This window comes from Trichoderma evansii, assembly GCF_050947405.1.
Source record: "Trichoderma evansii strain SZMC 28006 chromosome Unknown GGI43scaffold_4, whole genome shotgun sequence".
NCBI classification, from domain to species: domain Eukaryota; kingdom Fungi; phylum Ascomycota; class Sordariomycetes; order Hypocreales; family Hypocreaceae; genus Trichoderma; species Trichoderma evansii.
In genome coordinates this window covers 1,806,746-1,821,993 of record NW_028145202.1, presented here as the reverse complement: position 1 = coordinate 1,821,993, position 15,248 = coordinate 1,806,746, and the positions used below count along the sequence as shown (strand labels likewise).

Here is a 15,248-nt window from a genome sequence, read left to right as displayed (position 1 = left end):
TGAAGGCTAGATTATTTAATTTCTCACACATTGTGCTCTGTAATGTCCCCAAGCTCCTGTCTTTTTTTACACTACATAGGTAATCGTTGGAGTATGGCATAGTGTTGCCGGCTAGTTGTGAACTCCTAGAAGTCAGCCTCGCCTGTTGAAATCAGCACTAAAAAAAAAGGGAACAGAGTTAGTTGTCAACAAAGAGTAGGCACAAGGACAAGTTAGTACAGAAGGCGTTTTAATCATTCAGAAAATTATGGGTGCGCTATGGAGAGTGTATTGTAGATTGTATAGTATCCAGTGTTCGTCCCAAGTTTCGCTCCATTTTAATGTACGCATTTTCGCTGGCCTAATACCGTTCCCAACATCGGGAAACTGGCTTCCTAGTAAAGTAACTCCTCTTTGTTGTATTTTCGCTTTTCTGTCCCGCTGTAAAGTCATGGGTAATGTGTATAGCCTTTAACATAGACTTCTTCATAGCTCTTGTATCAAACACCAATAGACATGCATGCTAAACTGTTATTTCATTGTTTTCAACGGATTTATCTCCTAACGTCCATTCCTGCTTGAAGATCTTGCTCAAGCCCGTTGGCGTGGCCCATGTATTCCTGTGGCCGCGGGTCTTCGGCCGTCCATTGGCCGCCAGCCTGGGGCATTGGGACTTGTATCTGCTGAGCGGCGGCCTGGCCACCAGCAGCAGGGGCTGTCCGCACAAGCTGTCGGAAAAGCAGAACTTCATCCAAAATCATCTTACGCATTTCGCCAACATCTTCAACCACTTCGAAATCGAAGTTGAAAGTCGTAGGGCAATCCGGCTCATCAGACGCATCGTGCCAAATGTGAAGGTAGGGGTGCTCGAGCGCCTGTTCGACGCTGATACGCTGCGAAGGATCAAATGCAAGCATTTTGTCGAGAAGATCGAGAGCGTCGGGGTTAGCGTCAGGAAACAGAGATGGGAAGGGCTTCTTGGGCATAAATGGTAGGTTGCGGACGTATTCCTGAGCACGGGGCGATCCGATGCGGCGGAGGGTTTCTTCATTCGGTGTTCCGAGGATGTGCAGAATTTGGTTAAGTTGGTCAACATAATCTCGGCCCTTGAAGAATGGTCGGCCTCCCAGGAGCTCGGCAAGAATGCAGCCCACAGACCATACATCAACTATAATTCTCATTAGCATTCACACATCACAAGAGTAATCCTTGAAGTCTGTGATAAGAATCCACATACTGGCTTTCGTGTAGCTTTGGAAGCTCAACATAATCTCAGGTGCACGGTACCATCTCGTGGCAACATACTCAGTCATATACCCGGCATTCTCCTCGGGATCGACAGAGAAGCCACGAGCAAGGCCGAAATCACAGATTTTCAGCTCACAGTCGGCATTCACAAGTAAATTTCCGGGCTTCAAATCTCGGTGGAGAACATTGGCGGAATGGATGTACTTGAGACCGCAGAGGATCTGGTAAATAAAGGACTGGAAGTGAGCATCTGTAAGTGGCTGGCCGGAACGGATGATAGCCGCCAAGTCACACTCCATCAGTTCTATGTTGGAAAGTTAGTCATGTGGCCATTGTTTAATCAAAATGCCCAGCCTCCGTAGGAGACTGTCCTGTGCGCTCGCTTCGGTGATACTAACCCTCATAGAGGTATGTCTCGTTGAAGTTGTCAGGTCGCGGAATGTCCATATCATAGAGACATGTTATCTAATAGACCCCATAGGCGTCAGTCTTCATGTAGATATTCGGTCGCGGAGTCGTAATCGCTGATTTATTCAAAATATTGCTCGACGGGCCGGGTTGTCACTCACGTTGCGATGACCACGGAAGTGCTGCAGCAGCTTGATCTCGCGCAGAGCGCGCTTGGCGAGAATCTTCTTGCTGAAAACATTGGTGACCTTTTTGATAGCGACGCCCTCGTTCGTCTGTCCGTTTACCGCAGCGCTGTTATCACGTTGCTCCCAATGGGGAGCTTTTCGTTAGCAAAAAATTGATCACAATGGTAGCGGTGGGGAGACAACATAGCAGCAGATATACTATGCGGGGTGCTAGCGCTGGCAACTCACCAGACAATGCCATATGCTCCCTGGCCGAGCTCCTTTGTGACTGTGTAGCGCTCATCGACCACAAAGTCCTGGTTGAAGACCTTGAATACTTTGCGTCCTTGGAGATCCGCCATGACTGCGTTTTTGGGTGTTGTTGCGTGAGGTGGCCTTAGATTTCTCGAGGCGGATGTGGGGGAGAAGAGGGGTTTATATTTGCGCTGAGCCGCTGTGGGCTGGAGCTTTCAGGGGGGCTGTACAGTGCTGTCGGGAGCTTGTTCTGAGGAGCCGAAGGCTGGATCGACTGAAACGCAGGGCACTATCCCGAGGCCAAAACTAAGAAGGACAAGCGATAGCAGTGTCACGACGTAGACAATGAGAAGAAAAAAAAGGGAAGAGAGTGTGAGAGAGAAATTCAATCGGGTGGAAAAAGGATCTTCAAGTATCAGCGTGATCAAGTGAGACGCGGCCAGGCGTCGTCTGAAGAAAATTGAAACTACATACATGCACATACATACTCCATTAGGCATACTGGCTGGCAGCGCGAGCCGTGGTTGGCTGCGCCGTAATACGAAGCTCAGCAGAGCCTATGGCAACGTCCAGACAAACATCAGCTTGACGGCACTAGCGCTGTGTCCTGGAGGTGGATAATATGGATACGACGGCAGAGAACCAACAATCACGTCGAGCCCAGCGCGGCAGCCAATCGCAGCGAGCACTCGAGGTGTGATGGCATCACTAGCCGCGCGCAATCAGGTCTGATATATGAAGTACCCTCTTCCTCCTCTTGGCGCGTTTTGCAAGACAAGAGGCTGAAATTGAGGCTCTTGTACACGGGTGAGTAGCTGGGAAGAATCATCATCCGCTAGGGCTCTTGACTCCATGTCAACCAAGCTTCAAGCTTTTCACTGTGTCAGCTTTGTGGAGAGTCGTCACATGCTTCATGACATCGCGTAGGTAATCTTGGCTATAGATAGTGCTATGAAGGTAGCACTGCTACGTTAGCAGCCCTTGCTCTTTTCAGGTAAGCCGCATCTACCCAACCATGAGGCTAGAGTCTGATGTAACACCATATTGGCGGGGTATTGAAGAAAAAGTCTGATACCAAAGTCTGGTCAAAAGACCTCATCGTGTATCTTAACCGTGAAGTGTTGATGGCTCACGCGCCTCCAGGTTGGTGGTGTCTGCCAACAGCCAGCCCTGTGGAGTGGGCCGAAACGAGCGGCAGCGGCGGCCAGCGCGAAGAAGAAAAAAACAGGCTACAGAGTCTCCGTAAGTTCTTCGTATATCCAAAGGTACATATACTAGCAATTAGGGCTCTCGTTGAAGCAATACGACATAGATTACGCTCTAATATTGGCCTTGTATCACTCATAACTCAGTCGTACCCAGCTACTAATCCAGCTGTATTATTCCAAAGTCAAAACTGCATTGGCCTTATGCATCTCCTCTGCATTGCCCTTGTCCTTGTCAATTACCCAGGCTGGCCCATTCGCTCGACCGCAGCCACTCCCGAGACCCGCATCCCAGACCGGCACATCAACACTATCGCATCGCCCTGTCTTAGACAAGACAAGGGCTAGTGGGAGCAGTAGGCCAATCGCCGCTATAAATATGTCTACATACGCTGTGACAGTTCCTACATGGAGTATTGCCCGAGTGCCCGTGCATGTTCCCATATATCAGCTCGTCATCTATCATCCCTCCTGTATCCAGGATCAGAACCAATGAGATTGTCCATCAGTGGAAAGGGGAGAATGGTAGCTTCTTCAGGCGCAGGGTAATGCTCGGTAATTTAATCCACCGCTCGCCAGCGCCTTTCCACCAGCAGAACTCCGTATGTGGGGTGCAGTATTCCATGTAGGGATAGACGGTTTACATGGCTGTTATTACCAATTGACGTGCCAACCTCGACCTACTTCTTACATCTACACTCTCATTGACGAAACGCTCCCCTTTCTTTCCTTATTCGTTTGTATTTCATTTATGCGCCATTTCGAGCTCAATTACCAAATCGTTCCAATGTTTCCAGTGCGACCAAACCGAACGGCGTCCTTGACCGCGGCGCAACAGGCGGCGGTGGTGCAGAGACAAGCCCACTTGCCCGGCCAACCCGTATCGGTTCTATTCGTATGTTTGGGCAACATTTGCCGGTCGACGATGGCAGAGGGAATATTCAGGCACATGGCGGCGCAGCCGCAGTATAAGGACAAGATTGGAGACATTGATTCCTGCGGAACAGGTTTGTAACGGCCAACAAAAAGTGGTTCGAGGTGTTGGACGACACGCTGACCATGTCCCTGCAGCTGCGTATCATGCAGGCGAAGCACCGGATGACCGAACACTGGAAACGCTAGAGAAGCATGACATCTTCGACTATGATCATGACGCGCGCCGCGTAAGTTGGCCTTTGCTCTCACTATACGACTTTCAATATCCGAGTCATGCGACGGAATAGCTGATAGATAACCGTGACTAGATTACGCGAAGCGACTTTGATAGGTTCGACTACATCTTTGCCATGGACCTCTCCAACCTCTCAGACCTCGAACGCCTCAAGCGTGAGAATAAAGACTCAAAGGCCAAGGTGATGCTCTATGGCGACTACAGCGGCACGAAGAAGCCAGAAGTGGTTAGCGACCCCTATTACGGTGGCCAGGATGGCTTTGACAAGGCATTTGAGCAATGTTCACGCTTTGCCAAGAACTTTCTACAAGACGTGGTGGGCGAGTAAGGGTTATAAAACTACCGAACGAAATAGAGATCAAGAAAAGGGGGTGAGATGGTGTATGTGCGCATGCATGGGTAAATTACCCTGTTTTTTCCTTTGTGAAATGACAATCGGAGTAGATGGGAAATGGCGGGATTTGATACCCAACACTTTGTTACCTGGGATACGCGGATTATACTATACAAGTTATTAATATGCCTAGATATACACAAAGCATTTTGGGGGATAAATGGTTTTGTAGATGATACAGCAAGACACTGGTCTTTAATTTAGAAATTCACATTCAATATAATGAGAAAAGGAGCCATTGGTAATACAAGTGTTCACAGTCTGTTTGAAGATCAAGCGCACTTGAAGTCAATAATCGCAGCTTAGATGCTATATATTAAAGGCCAGTGTTATTAGGCCCATGACAATGTAAGGCAACGCTTGAAAACATGATCGGACTGCAATCCTTCACAGACTATGACCCTCAAATCTCCGCATCCTGATAAGACGCCATTTAGAAAATGCCACATTTGATCGATCCGACTTCAGACCTGAAAATCGCTAGAAGTTTTGGCAGAGTGGATGTAAGTTGAGCCCCAGTCCAAGTTGACTGGGCACAGTCATCCGAGCTTGAAAAAAATACAATGGTTAGCCAGCCAGGAAGAAGACAGTGAGCATCGCATTCAAAAATCGTCTTCTTACCTGTAGAGGCGACAGTAGAAGCCTTTGGGTGGGCTATGGTATTCTAAAGATGCTGATATCACATCGTGATATCTTTTCAATCCATTAGCTCATTATTATACTCTGGAAAAATAGTAGCTGAGTAGAAGAGGTACATACACAGCATTGCCAACTTTCTTGCAAACATAGGGATTGCCAGCGAAGTCCCAGCTGTTCCCACCGAGGCGCGGCCCAGTATATAGCACCACATGTACCTACATCGCTTTGTCAGGAAAGAGTAATAACCAGGGAAATGAAAGGCACATAAAAGTAAGTTTTACATCAGTTGGTTCTTTAGCATTAACAGTCGATACCATGGCTATAGCGCCCAGGAGCAGCGTAGATGGGTGCATTGTGAATGTTTTGAGATATATGTTTGACAGACAGAGAAGTTTTTGTGATATTGTTTACTTTTTTTTTTTTTTTTTTTTTTGAGATCGTCTTTCGTGTTCTTTATACTTTTCAGAACACCTATTTGCATCTCAGTTCATGAGTAATATCAGTAGTTTGGTGTTCCGCTCTTTGATTCCCTTGCATTATAGTATCCTTGCCTTAAGCAAGTAAACAAAAAAGGGGTATTCAGCTAGTCAGATAAGGGAGAAATATGAAAAATAGAAGAAAAAAGCGATCAGTATACGTAAAGCTAACTTTTCTCTATTCAGAATCTCAAATCTTTCTTTCTCGGTTCATCATTCTGTTATGGAGGGCTGAAAGAAATTTTATTTGTTGAATCTCTTTTGAGGCTTAATCACTTACAAAACTTAGATAATATAAGGTGTAATCTACAGTTCAAAAGCTTAGCCTCTCTTCAAGAGACATGCATACTATAGTGAAACACGGCAGAATGAAGCATAGCGTTATATGACTATAATGTGATCTGAGTAAGAGTTATCCCAATGTAAACAAGATAGACACTTGTATTAGTCAGCTCTAATATCCCAGTTTCCCTTAACTGCGTCTTGTGCATTGACTGCAGTCGATATCATGGCTATCAAGCACGGAAGCAGCGTAGATAGATGCATTGTGACTGTTATAAAATGTACTTGACAGAAAGGTAGGGATTGTTTGGGAGTTGCCAGCAAGATCAAGTGAGCGTTATCCAAGGTTGGACCGAGGGGTATATATCAAGAAGGATGCTGTATTTTTCATCGCTCAAACGCCTACGTACGAAACCATCCATCACCTCGTTGGTTCGCAGTTGAGTTGAGCAGTCACATACCTATGACGCGGATGATGTCGGAAGATTTCACGAATGAAATCCAAGCTCTACAAGGCGTTAGTGACATACGATGAGCAGGAATGAGAGCATGCCTTGCTGTTGCCAATTCATAGGCCAACGCTGTCACCTTCATCGTATACTTGATTCATCTTAGACATCTATGCATTTTGTACGCCATAAGCGGTGAGTTGTTCAACGGGGGGCGCTTGGCAGGATGTAGACTTGGAAAATGGAGGCTCAAAGTAGTATACAACCATGTTGCTGCACCAACTCTCTCTCGTGCATATTTTTAATCTCGATGGACTGTGAACTTATTTGTGAGACGTCAAACTGGAAGATCGTCCGCTTCACACCCAAGCTGATCAGGCACAGCTGAATTGATCAGCCCGGATCGACAGCTTAGCTCGAGCCGGCCTATAGTACTTATCCTAAAATGTTCAATACTATGAGTTACGTACTTACGCAGGTAGAGAGTTCATATCAACTCCTTACAGATTCAAGTCTCGAAGAGTACAGTTCACTTAAGACAGGTAACGTCACTTCAGGTGTTCAGGAGTCCGAGGAATTTTTCATATTGATAATTTTATTCCTTTTTCCATAAGAATATCTTGACTCAATGCAAGAGAGGGGATGTCACACTATCTTCCTCATGCGTGACTTCGTAACGCAAAGAAATTTTTCTTCTTCCTCGGCAAGCCAGCACTTTGGCTCCACCGCAGCCATTTTTGCGGTCCCAATAACGCCAATAAATCAAATAAAAGCCATACAGCGCCTTGCTAAGGGTTGAAGGAAATGAAGAGTGGTAGTATACAATGTAGGGGTACAGAGAGATCCGTTATCATGAAAGCTTGCTGTGCGTTGTGAGCGATATCCAGCCCGTTCCGGCGGTTTCATCCAGCTCGGCACACCGCTCCTTGTTGTTTGTTTCGTCGTTTTTCATTTTTTCTTGTTACAGTTGTGGTATTGTTACATGGTCATGGTTTGTCTCTGGCGCTCTTGGCGGAGCTTCTCCATGACTCCAATGACACCTCCATTACGGAGGCGCTCGAGGACAAGTCGCATGCCATCGCGGCTCTTGCTGAGCTGGTCGATGGTCTTGGTGGAGGCAAGGCTCTCAATGCTTCGTTGAATGCCCTTTGCGCCGAGACCTCCGAGTAACCCAGGTAGCCAGCCGCCGCCGCTACTCTCCTGGGCTTGGCCAAGCTTTCCTCTGATTTTCTCTCCGAGTCGTGATTTGAACGAGACGCTGGAATTGACATCCGTCTCATTCCGAGCAACCGCTTCGGGTGTGCTCGGCACCTTGAAGTGTTGCTTCTCAACCACCGACAGCACACCGGTGAAATTGAGGTTGCGACTTTCCGTCTTCATCCATCCTTCCTTGATGTCCACAACGCTGGTCTCGAGGATATACGAGGCCTTTTCACCAGAGCCGCCTCCAGAAACGCTGGCGGGAAGTAGTTTATATACTGCGCTAGGCATGCGGCTCTTCTTCAGGTGAATGCGAGTGGTGTATAGACGCTGAGTTTTCGGGTCGACATAGCTGGAGATGGTGTCGGTGCTCAAGACATGGGCGGCAAACGGGTTGAGCTGAGGAGAAGAGTATCGCAGGAAGTAGGCGAGGGTGACGGTCGGGAAAGGATGAGAGTAGGTGTGGTTGGTGGAGTGTGTGAGAACCATTGTGAATAATGTTACAGTCGTAATTGGCCACGAGAGAATTGATTGTTTTTTGTATGCTGCCCTTGCGGAGACTCAGTGGTCGAAGACGTCAAAGGCTGAACGCTCCCTTGTCAGAACCCTCGATAATTCGACTTCAATTCGCTAAGCCGGCATCCGCGCATTCCATACAGCTCGTGAATCAGACAACAGCAGTGACAAGTAAAAAGAGAGAAACAATACAGCACACAGCAGAAGAAAAGGGGAGCAGGCGCTTCCAAAGCCTCTGGTCGAGGAAATGAAATCGACTGACGGCGAAAGTCAGTGGCACGAGCATCAACTTTTTTGCCGGCTATAAGCACGCGGTTGGCGGGGCTGTGATTGGCCACCGGTGAGGGGAAAACTGGCTGCAGCGAGCCTAATCCGGGGTGGCAGCTTCACGTGACCGGCCTTTTGGCCATGCAGAGCAGCTGGCTAAGCTCCGGGCACTTGCGACCCCACCATAGCTCGCTGCATTACAGCGCCATTTGTTCACGACGCCGTCACATCGTCCAGCAGGATGGTTTGCCTTACGCGGGTGATGTGGCAAAACCCAATATATTCGAGGTCCAATCACACCCCCGACCATGCGGCCGCCGGGTTGCGTTGGACTGCTAAGCACTAATCTATGTTCCATTAACTGGCATCCATGCCATGTCGTTCCTCTGCTGTACGAGCTGCTGTATGTCTGTGCTACCTCGTACAAGCAACTAATATAAGCCCGTATATATGATAAATGACCCAGAGCAAAGAGGGGAAATCCCCAGAAAATATCGTACACATCGGCGAATTATCACCGCTATAGCCGCTGTTCCGCAACCCCGCTCAGCAATGCTACCATCCTTCTCTAAAAAGCAAGACTATAGCAGGAATTCTTCACCCGCATAATGTCGCAGAATCACCCAGCCCTCGTTAAATGTCTTCTTCTCAAAACGCACAATGACGGCCGCATGCGTGTGTCGATCATTTTGAATCCAAACAGGGTATTTCCTCCATTTGAGTGAGTTTAGTGATCGAATCATCTCGAACTGGATTGGTGCCAAGGCCAGCGTTGGCTGCGTAGGGATGGACATTCTCCTCTCTCTCGCCATTGTGCTTCTATCTTCCGCATTCATGCCCGTCTCTTCATCTTCGTCTTCGTCTGCCAAATATTCTTGATGCTGCGAGTTGTTCAGGGCCTCATAGACGTGTTCGACCTCTTCACGAAACTCCTTGATCAGGATTGGGACCCGGTACTCCCTGATGTCGATGCCCGCAAGGCCACCTTCATGTAGCTTGATGCGCTTGGTGCTTCGTATGGTTTGAAAAACTGAATTGATGAGATAGGCCACCACGCCAATAGGCACCAGAACCGACACTGTGACCATAAACGGGATTCCTCTCAGCCATCGCACACCCATTTCGGTCAACGATGAAATAGTAATTGGCGCCGGAACTTTGGGTCGCGGAGAGAAGGGATGCGCAGCATCCAATAGAACGCCCTCTTTATCTTTGAGAAAGTTGACCTTGATCCGATCAATCTCCTTGTATGGATCAGTCTTTTCTATACAAGTTGTATAGTAAACCGCACTTCGGTCATTCACAATGTTGCTGTATAGCGTATGCCTTCTAAACTTTTGCAACCCCAGCATGAAAATAGACTGCGGGTCGGCCATGACAGATAGGAGAGGACGGCCGGTATCTCGAAACTTGTCAATGGTGAATAGTTGGCTCCCCGACATTGACAATGTTCTCGCGCCTAGCACATTCCATATGTGATTATGCCATCCTTTGAGGGGAGTACGTACACCCAGATGCGGCGAAGCAAAAGTTGTAAAGTTCTACTCTTGTTAGTCATGATCCAGCCCTTCTCTCGTAACTTAGAGGGTAGTTGTATGCCTACCATGCACTCGACCGAGTCCAAAATGCCCTTTGCGTACAGCAGGCCGACTGCATATCGCGATACCAGCCCGCCGAGAGAGTATCCTACAACACTCAGTTTCCTAATCTTGCCGCCATTTTTCTCAATGGTCTTAAGCTCTTCTATAATCTCGGCGCAGACTCGCTCGCCACCAAGCTCGATGCCGTCGTACGTGAAACTGCCGCTGTTCCGCTTGGCCAGTAAAAGATAGAGGTCGTCGGGGGAGTGTTGAGCTCGGAGTGTCTTGGCAATGTTGTTCATGTGGTTGGGATTTCCCCATAGCTTTTCAAGGCCCAAGTTAGCCAGACAGATGGATTTAAGAGACTGTTCAAAAACTCACTCCATGAACCAGGACACAGAGGTGGTCCGCCTTGTTGCTTCCGCCGGCAAAATCCATGGTGAGCGCTGCACCTAGAAGTCTTGAGCCGGCCAAGCGAGCAGACATTTGCTGCAACAGAGGCTATATAGGCGAAAGGGGTCGGAATAGGCGTTTACACGCATTACGTAGGTCATGTCCGAGGCACGTTGAAAGAGGATGCGTAATCGCTCGCGGGCCGTATTTACCGGAGCGCTAGGGGGTGGGCTGATATCCACACCATGGCCTTGTCGGTGCTATATATAAGCTGTCAAAGGAGTAAGAGACTTGGCAACGGAAAGGTCATGACCATGGTTTCAATGAGTTCAAAGGGTTTCATAATGATGAAATTATAATTAGAATCTGCTATCAACATGAATATGCATTCAGAGTTTGACCAACTCACTATATCGAGCTGAGTGTTCTTCAGGGTTCTTACCCTGGAAACCGAGGTAATATTTTTGCCAGGGAGATTTCGAGTGCGGAGCTGGAAACAGTTGAAAATAAGAATCTATCCTGGTATACTGCTAAGCTTAAAACTTCATATTCTCTCGATAAGTAATATCGGCCGTTGGTTGTCGCTGGGTAATAGCAAAATAGTACGTGCAGGTACATGTCTTTATATCTTTGGGCATACGCTATCACATGTACAAGAGTAAAATAGAGTAGCGCTATAAAACAAGAACTGCTGCACCCACTACCGAACAATGACGAGAGGAATAAGAAAATCATGGTTTTGTAATTTTCAAATTTTGATTTTTGGAAATTATCTATCTCATTTTACATCTGCTACAACTGTTTCTCCATTGAGCGACACCCATAGTAGTATTCACTTAATCACTGCACAAGCACATACAATTTAAAGACATCAGCACCCCCGTCATTGTTACTTAGCGGCCTTTAGTGCCCCCCAGCGCTGTGTTCGGCAGCCTCGCGCCTAAATGTCGGCGCATTCGCCCCTGGGTCGCCCCCTGCAGTTCTCGAGGCTCTGATACAGCGAGTCGTGCATCTTTGTTTCCAATCATCAACCAAACATCTCAGGCTTGACAAACATTTGGGCAGATTTCTTGGTCGTTTGCTTTGAGTGGAGATATAAACGCCTTATCACACACTTGCTCCTCACACGATGCCGCGCGGATGAGCTTTCTGCCTATCCAAATATAGATCACGCGTCACTCGTTTCTCACTTCCAATGCTTCAAGGCCATCATGAGCCTCTCACTCAAGCATATTCCGTGCCCAGCAGGCAACAAATGCACGGCCTTTCAGTGTATATTCGGGCATGAAAAAGACAACGTCAAGACCGATGGAGACAGTGTTAGCAAACTGGCAAAGAGTGACATATTGTCACCTCCAGACCAAGATCGCCCGAACAAACGCCTAAAGGTCGACGATGCTTCCCTCTCATCACAAACCGGTGTAGCCTCCAATGGTCAGACCAAGCAAACACCAGGGGTACATAAGAAGCCAGTTCTTCCCCAAAGCGCCACGCGTCCAATCTCTCCTCCTCCACTCAAAAGGAAGACTGCCTCCTCAACAACCCAGCCTGTGAGGAATCCTGCCACTTCTTCCTCAGTTGCAAAGAATCAAACAAGTACTTTATCCGGCTCCAAGACTACGGCGATGCCAAAACCAAAGAAAGCCGAGACTCTCAATCCTCGACTACTCAAAAGTTCCCCAGCCAGCCATGAAATCCGATTCAAACTCCTCAAACTTGTGCATCAGGAATTCAAACGCCTGAATGAGGAATTGAAGAAGAGTGTAACAGACCAAGAAAAGAACCTACTTTTATCTGATCAAGACCTCATTATCAGAGCTCTTGACGAGGAGCAAGCTTGCGCTATAGAAAAGCCAGCTGTGTACTCAAACGTAATGAAGAACAAGGTCATGCAATATAAGCGCATGACTGTGGCTCAGTGGAAGGAGACTCGAGCCAAAGAGAAGCAAGATGCGCAAAAGAAGCATCAAAAGGATGACATGATTGATGGGGAGCCTAAAAAGATCGAGACTGGTCTTACAAACGTACAAGAAGTTCAACTATTGAAACGTATCATTACGCCGCTAGACGACATGGGAAATCATGGATATGTCCCTACTATTCCAACAGAAGAGCAAATCAAATCAGCTTTGGATGGCATGGAAGCTGGAAAGGGATGGGAGAAATGTGATCGCTGCCAGCAGAGATTCCAGGTCTTCCCTGGACGCAGAGAAGAGGATGGCGCCTTGACAACTGGAGGAGCCTGCAAGTTCCATTGGGGCAAAACCTACGTCCCAGAGAAGCAGCCTGGTGATAAAACAAGAGTGCCTAAACGATACCACTGTTGTAGCGAGGAAGTTGGTGATTCGGCCGGATGCTTCACTCACGAACATCACGTATTCAAAGCGAGCGACCCGAAACGGCTGGCTGCTATTCTCAATTTTGCTGAGACACCAGAGAATCCTCTCGCCCCTACTGACAGAGCAGTCTGCTTCGACTGCGAAATGTGCTACACTGTTCATGGTCTTGAGTTGGTGCGTCTGACAGCTACATCTTGGCCTACCGGAGAAGACCTCTTAGACGTCCTGGTCCAGCCTCTGGGCGAAATCTTGGACCTCAATTCTCGATTCTCAGGCGTCTGGCCTGACGATCTTGCTGGCGCTGAACCCTGGTCTGTTAACGACGATCTCAAGCCATCTAAGGGAGGCGAAGAGATAGGAAGTGAAGACGGCGAGACGAAATCTAAGAAAAAGAAGCTCAAAATCGTATCTTCCCCTGAGGTTGCGCGAGACCTCCTCTTTTCGCTCATATCGCCATCGACACCTCTCATCGGCCACGGTCTGGAGAACGATCTCAATGCCGTACGCATCGTGCACCCGACTATCATCGACACCGTTCTGCTCTACCCGCACAAAATGGGCTTACCATACCGCTTTGGCCTAAAGACCTTGATGAGTGTTCACCTGAATCGGAAGATCCAGCAAGAGACCGGACCGAAGATGCTTGGTCATGACTCTGGAGAGGATGCCAGAGCGGCTGGAGATTTGGTTCGGCTACGGGTTATGGATGTGTGGAATGACTTGAAGAGAAAAGGTTGGCGAGTTGTCGATGGTGAGATTACGCCTCCCGAGGGCGGAGGCGTCCTTACGGAAGCATTTATTGAAAATCGGTCTCGACTGGCTTAAAGCTGGGCTATTTGAGCTCAGACAATGATAGCGGAGTGTCTAGGTTGAATACCCATCCATACAATGCGTTGGTTGCTTTTGATTTCATCGTCTAGCTTATATAGTATACGAAGGCTTTACTCAGCATAGCTCAAGCATGCACTTGAATCAAGGAGGGTTTATAATAATATACGCCGAGAATAGAGCATGGGTTTCTTTTTTTTTTTTCTTCAATGAAAGGCTTCTCTGGCCTAATATAGCTAAAAGTACAAGATTGTCGTGATTGATTTTCCCCCTGCCTTAACCCTATCCCAGCATTGAGCGGGGTGTGCTCTCCGTCCGTGCCTCAGCTTTCATTATTCCTACAATCCACCTTACGCCCTGCCTACAGACAGCAGGTACTGGCTGCCACTGCCACCCTTTCCTCCTGAAGGCAGATACGCCACGTTGGGGTTCGACGACAGTGCCTGCGCAATCTCTCTGCTCGCCTCGATCTTTCGGATCTGCACCAGTCCGTCACCAGCCTTGGCAACAGCCTTGCTGATGGTCTCTGCACTTTCGGCCTCGCCCTCTGCCCGGATAACGTTGGCCTGACGCTCCTGCTCGGCCTTCTCGACGATGAAGCGCGCACGCTCGGCATCCTGCTGGGCAATCTGCTTCTGCTCGACGGCCTTTGTGAATTCACGACCAAAGGTCATGTGGGTGATCGAGACATCCTCGAGGGCAATGTTGAATTCGGCGGCGCGGCGGGTGAGATCATCACGGATGCGATTTGAGACGGCTTCACGCTGGGTGATGAGCTCGGCGGCGTCGAACTGGGCGACGATGGCCTTGAGGACCTCGTTACCGATGGAGGGGAGGACTCTCTCGTCGTAGTCGGCGCCGAGGTTCTACATTGTTGAATTTGGGTTAGCTAACAATCCAGAGCACAATTAATTAGTATAAATAGATATTTACCTGGTAAATCTTTGGCAGAGCCTTGACATCTGGTCGGTGCAAAACTCTCAGTGTCAAGCTGACCATCTGGAGATCCTTGCTGCCGGTGGTAGTGGCAATGTTCCTGGGCTTCGTTCGCACGTCAAAGATGACGCTTCTCTGCACCCAAGGAATCAAAAAGTGCGTTCCTTCGTTGACGACATCGTCCTTGACACCGCTTAATCTGTCGAAAATAACGGCTCTAGTTCCACCTCGAACATCGTAAATGGATTGTGAGACGAGGAATGCGCCGGCAGAGGCCGGGATGGCCATGCGATACATGAGGTTGAGAGTTCGCGCAAAGGCCGCCATCTTGAATCGCCGCTTTACAAAAAAAGACAAAACCGTCTAGAGGGCTGATTGGATCCAGATATCCCAAGAGCTGCGACTGGCTCTCTGCGGATTATGAAGCTCTGGCTCTGCCTATGAGGTCGACTCGATTGTCCCGCAGTTGGTGGTGCTTGATTTTCCGCCCGAGGATCGCGCCAAGCCTGTTTGGGC

General features: G+C 48.3%; 7 protein-coding genes across 7 annotated transcripts; 2 read left to right on the top strand and 5 right to left on the bottom strand.

The window, feature by feature from the left end:
• Positions 1 to 493: 493 nt before the first annotated feature.
• GGI43DRAFT_298792 (mitogen-activated serine/threonine-protein kinase SLT2) lies at positions 494 to 2,435 on the bottom strand. Its single transcript, XM_083201498.1, has 5 exons — positions 2,052 to 2,435; positions 1,797 to 1,929; positions 1,626 to 1,692; positions 1,217 to 1,531; positions 494 to 1,147 (listed from the first exon to the last, which is right to left on the bottom strand). Exons 1-5 carry the CDS (start codon positions 2,162 to 2,164, stop codon positions 534 to 536), a joined length of 1,242 nt encoding a protein of 413 aa, XP_083063577.1. The 5' UTR covers positions 2,165 to 2,435; the 3' UTR covers positions 494 to 533.
• Positions 2,436 to 3,738: 1,303 nt separating this feature from the next.
• Positions 3,739 to 5,011, top strand: GGI43DRAFT_298803 (tyrosine protein phosphatase LTP1). The gene is made up of 3 exons (XM_083201499.1): positions 3,739 to 4,269; positions 4,334 to 4,425; positions 4,507 to 5,011. The coding sequence occupies exons 1-3, from the start codon at positions 3,867 to 3,869 to the stop codon at positions 4,759 to 4,761; spliced, it is 750 nt and encodes a 249-aa protein (XP_083063576.1). The 5' UTR covers positions 3,739 to 3,866; the 3' UTR covers positions 4,762 to 5,011.
• A 61-nt stretch (positions 5,012 to 5,072) lies between these two features.
• GGI43DRAFT_398731 (uncharacterized protein) lies at positions 5,073 to 5,868 on the bottom strand. The gene is made up of 4 exons (XM_083205249.1): positions 5,748 to 5,868; positions 5,587 to 5,681; positions 5,449 to 5,520; positions 5,073 to 5,375 (listed from the first exon to the last, which is right to left on the bottom strand). The coding sequence occupies exons 1-4, from the start codon at positions 5,817 to 5,819 to the stop codon at positions 5,261 to 5,263; spliced, it is 354 nt and encodes a 117-aa protein (XP_083063575.1). The 5' UTR covers positions 5,820 to 5,868; the 3' UTR covers positions 5,073 to 5,260.
• Positions 5,869 to 7,561: 1,693 nt separating this feature from the next.
• GGI43DRAFT_298745 (PRELI-like family domain-containing protein) lies at positions 7,562 to 8,579 on the bottom strand. Its single transcript, XM_083201497.1, has one exon. It carries the CDS (start codon positions 8,360 to 8,362, stop codon positions 7,652 to 7,654), a length of 711 nt encoding a protein of 236 aa, XP_083063574.1. The 5' UTR covers positions 8,363 to 8,579; the 3' UTR covers positions 7,562 to 7,651.
• Positions 8,580 to 9,237: 658 nt separating this feature from the next.
• GGI43DRAFT_381422 (putative serine esterase-domain-containing protein) lies at positions 9,238 to 10,674 on the bottom strand (the record flags this gene model as incomplete). Its single annotated transcript, XM_083203122.1, has 3 exons — positions 9,238 to 10,197; positions 10,260 to 10,559; positions 10,618 to 10,674. 3 exons carry the CDS (start codon positions 10,672 to 10,674, stop codon positions 9,238 to 9,240), a joined length of 1,317 nt encoding a protein of 438 aa, XP_083063573.1.
• A 712-nt stretch (positions 10,675 to 11,386) lies between these two features.
• GGI43DRAFT_398726 (uncharacterized protein) lies at positions 11,387 to 14,013 on the top strand. The gene has a single exon (XM_083205248.1). The coding sequence runs from the start codon at positions 11,841 to 11,843 to the stop codon at positions 13,791 to 13,793; it is 1,953 nt and encodes a 650-aa protein (XP_083063572.1). The 5' UTR covers positions 11,387 to 11,840; the 3' UTR covers positions 13,794 to 14,013.
• On the bottom strand, positions 13,970 to 15,164 carry GGI43DRAFT_298684 (prohibitin subunit PHB1). Its single transcript, XM_083201496.1, has 2 exons — positions 14,730 to 15,164; positions 13,970 to 14,662 (listed from the first exon to the last, which is right to left on the bottom strand). Exons 1-2 carry the CDS (start codon positions 15,057 to 15,059, stop codon positions 14,147 to 14,149), a joined length of 846 nt encoding a protein of 281 aa, XP_083063571.1. The 5' UTR covers positions 15,060 to 15,164; the 3' UTR covers positions 13,970 to 14,146.
• Positions 15,165 to 15,248: the final 84 nt, after the last annotated feature.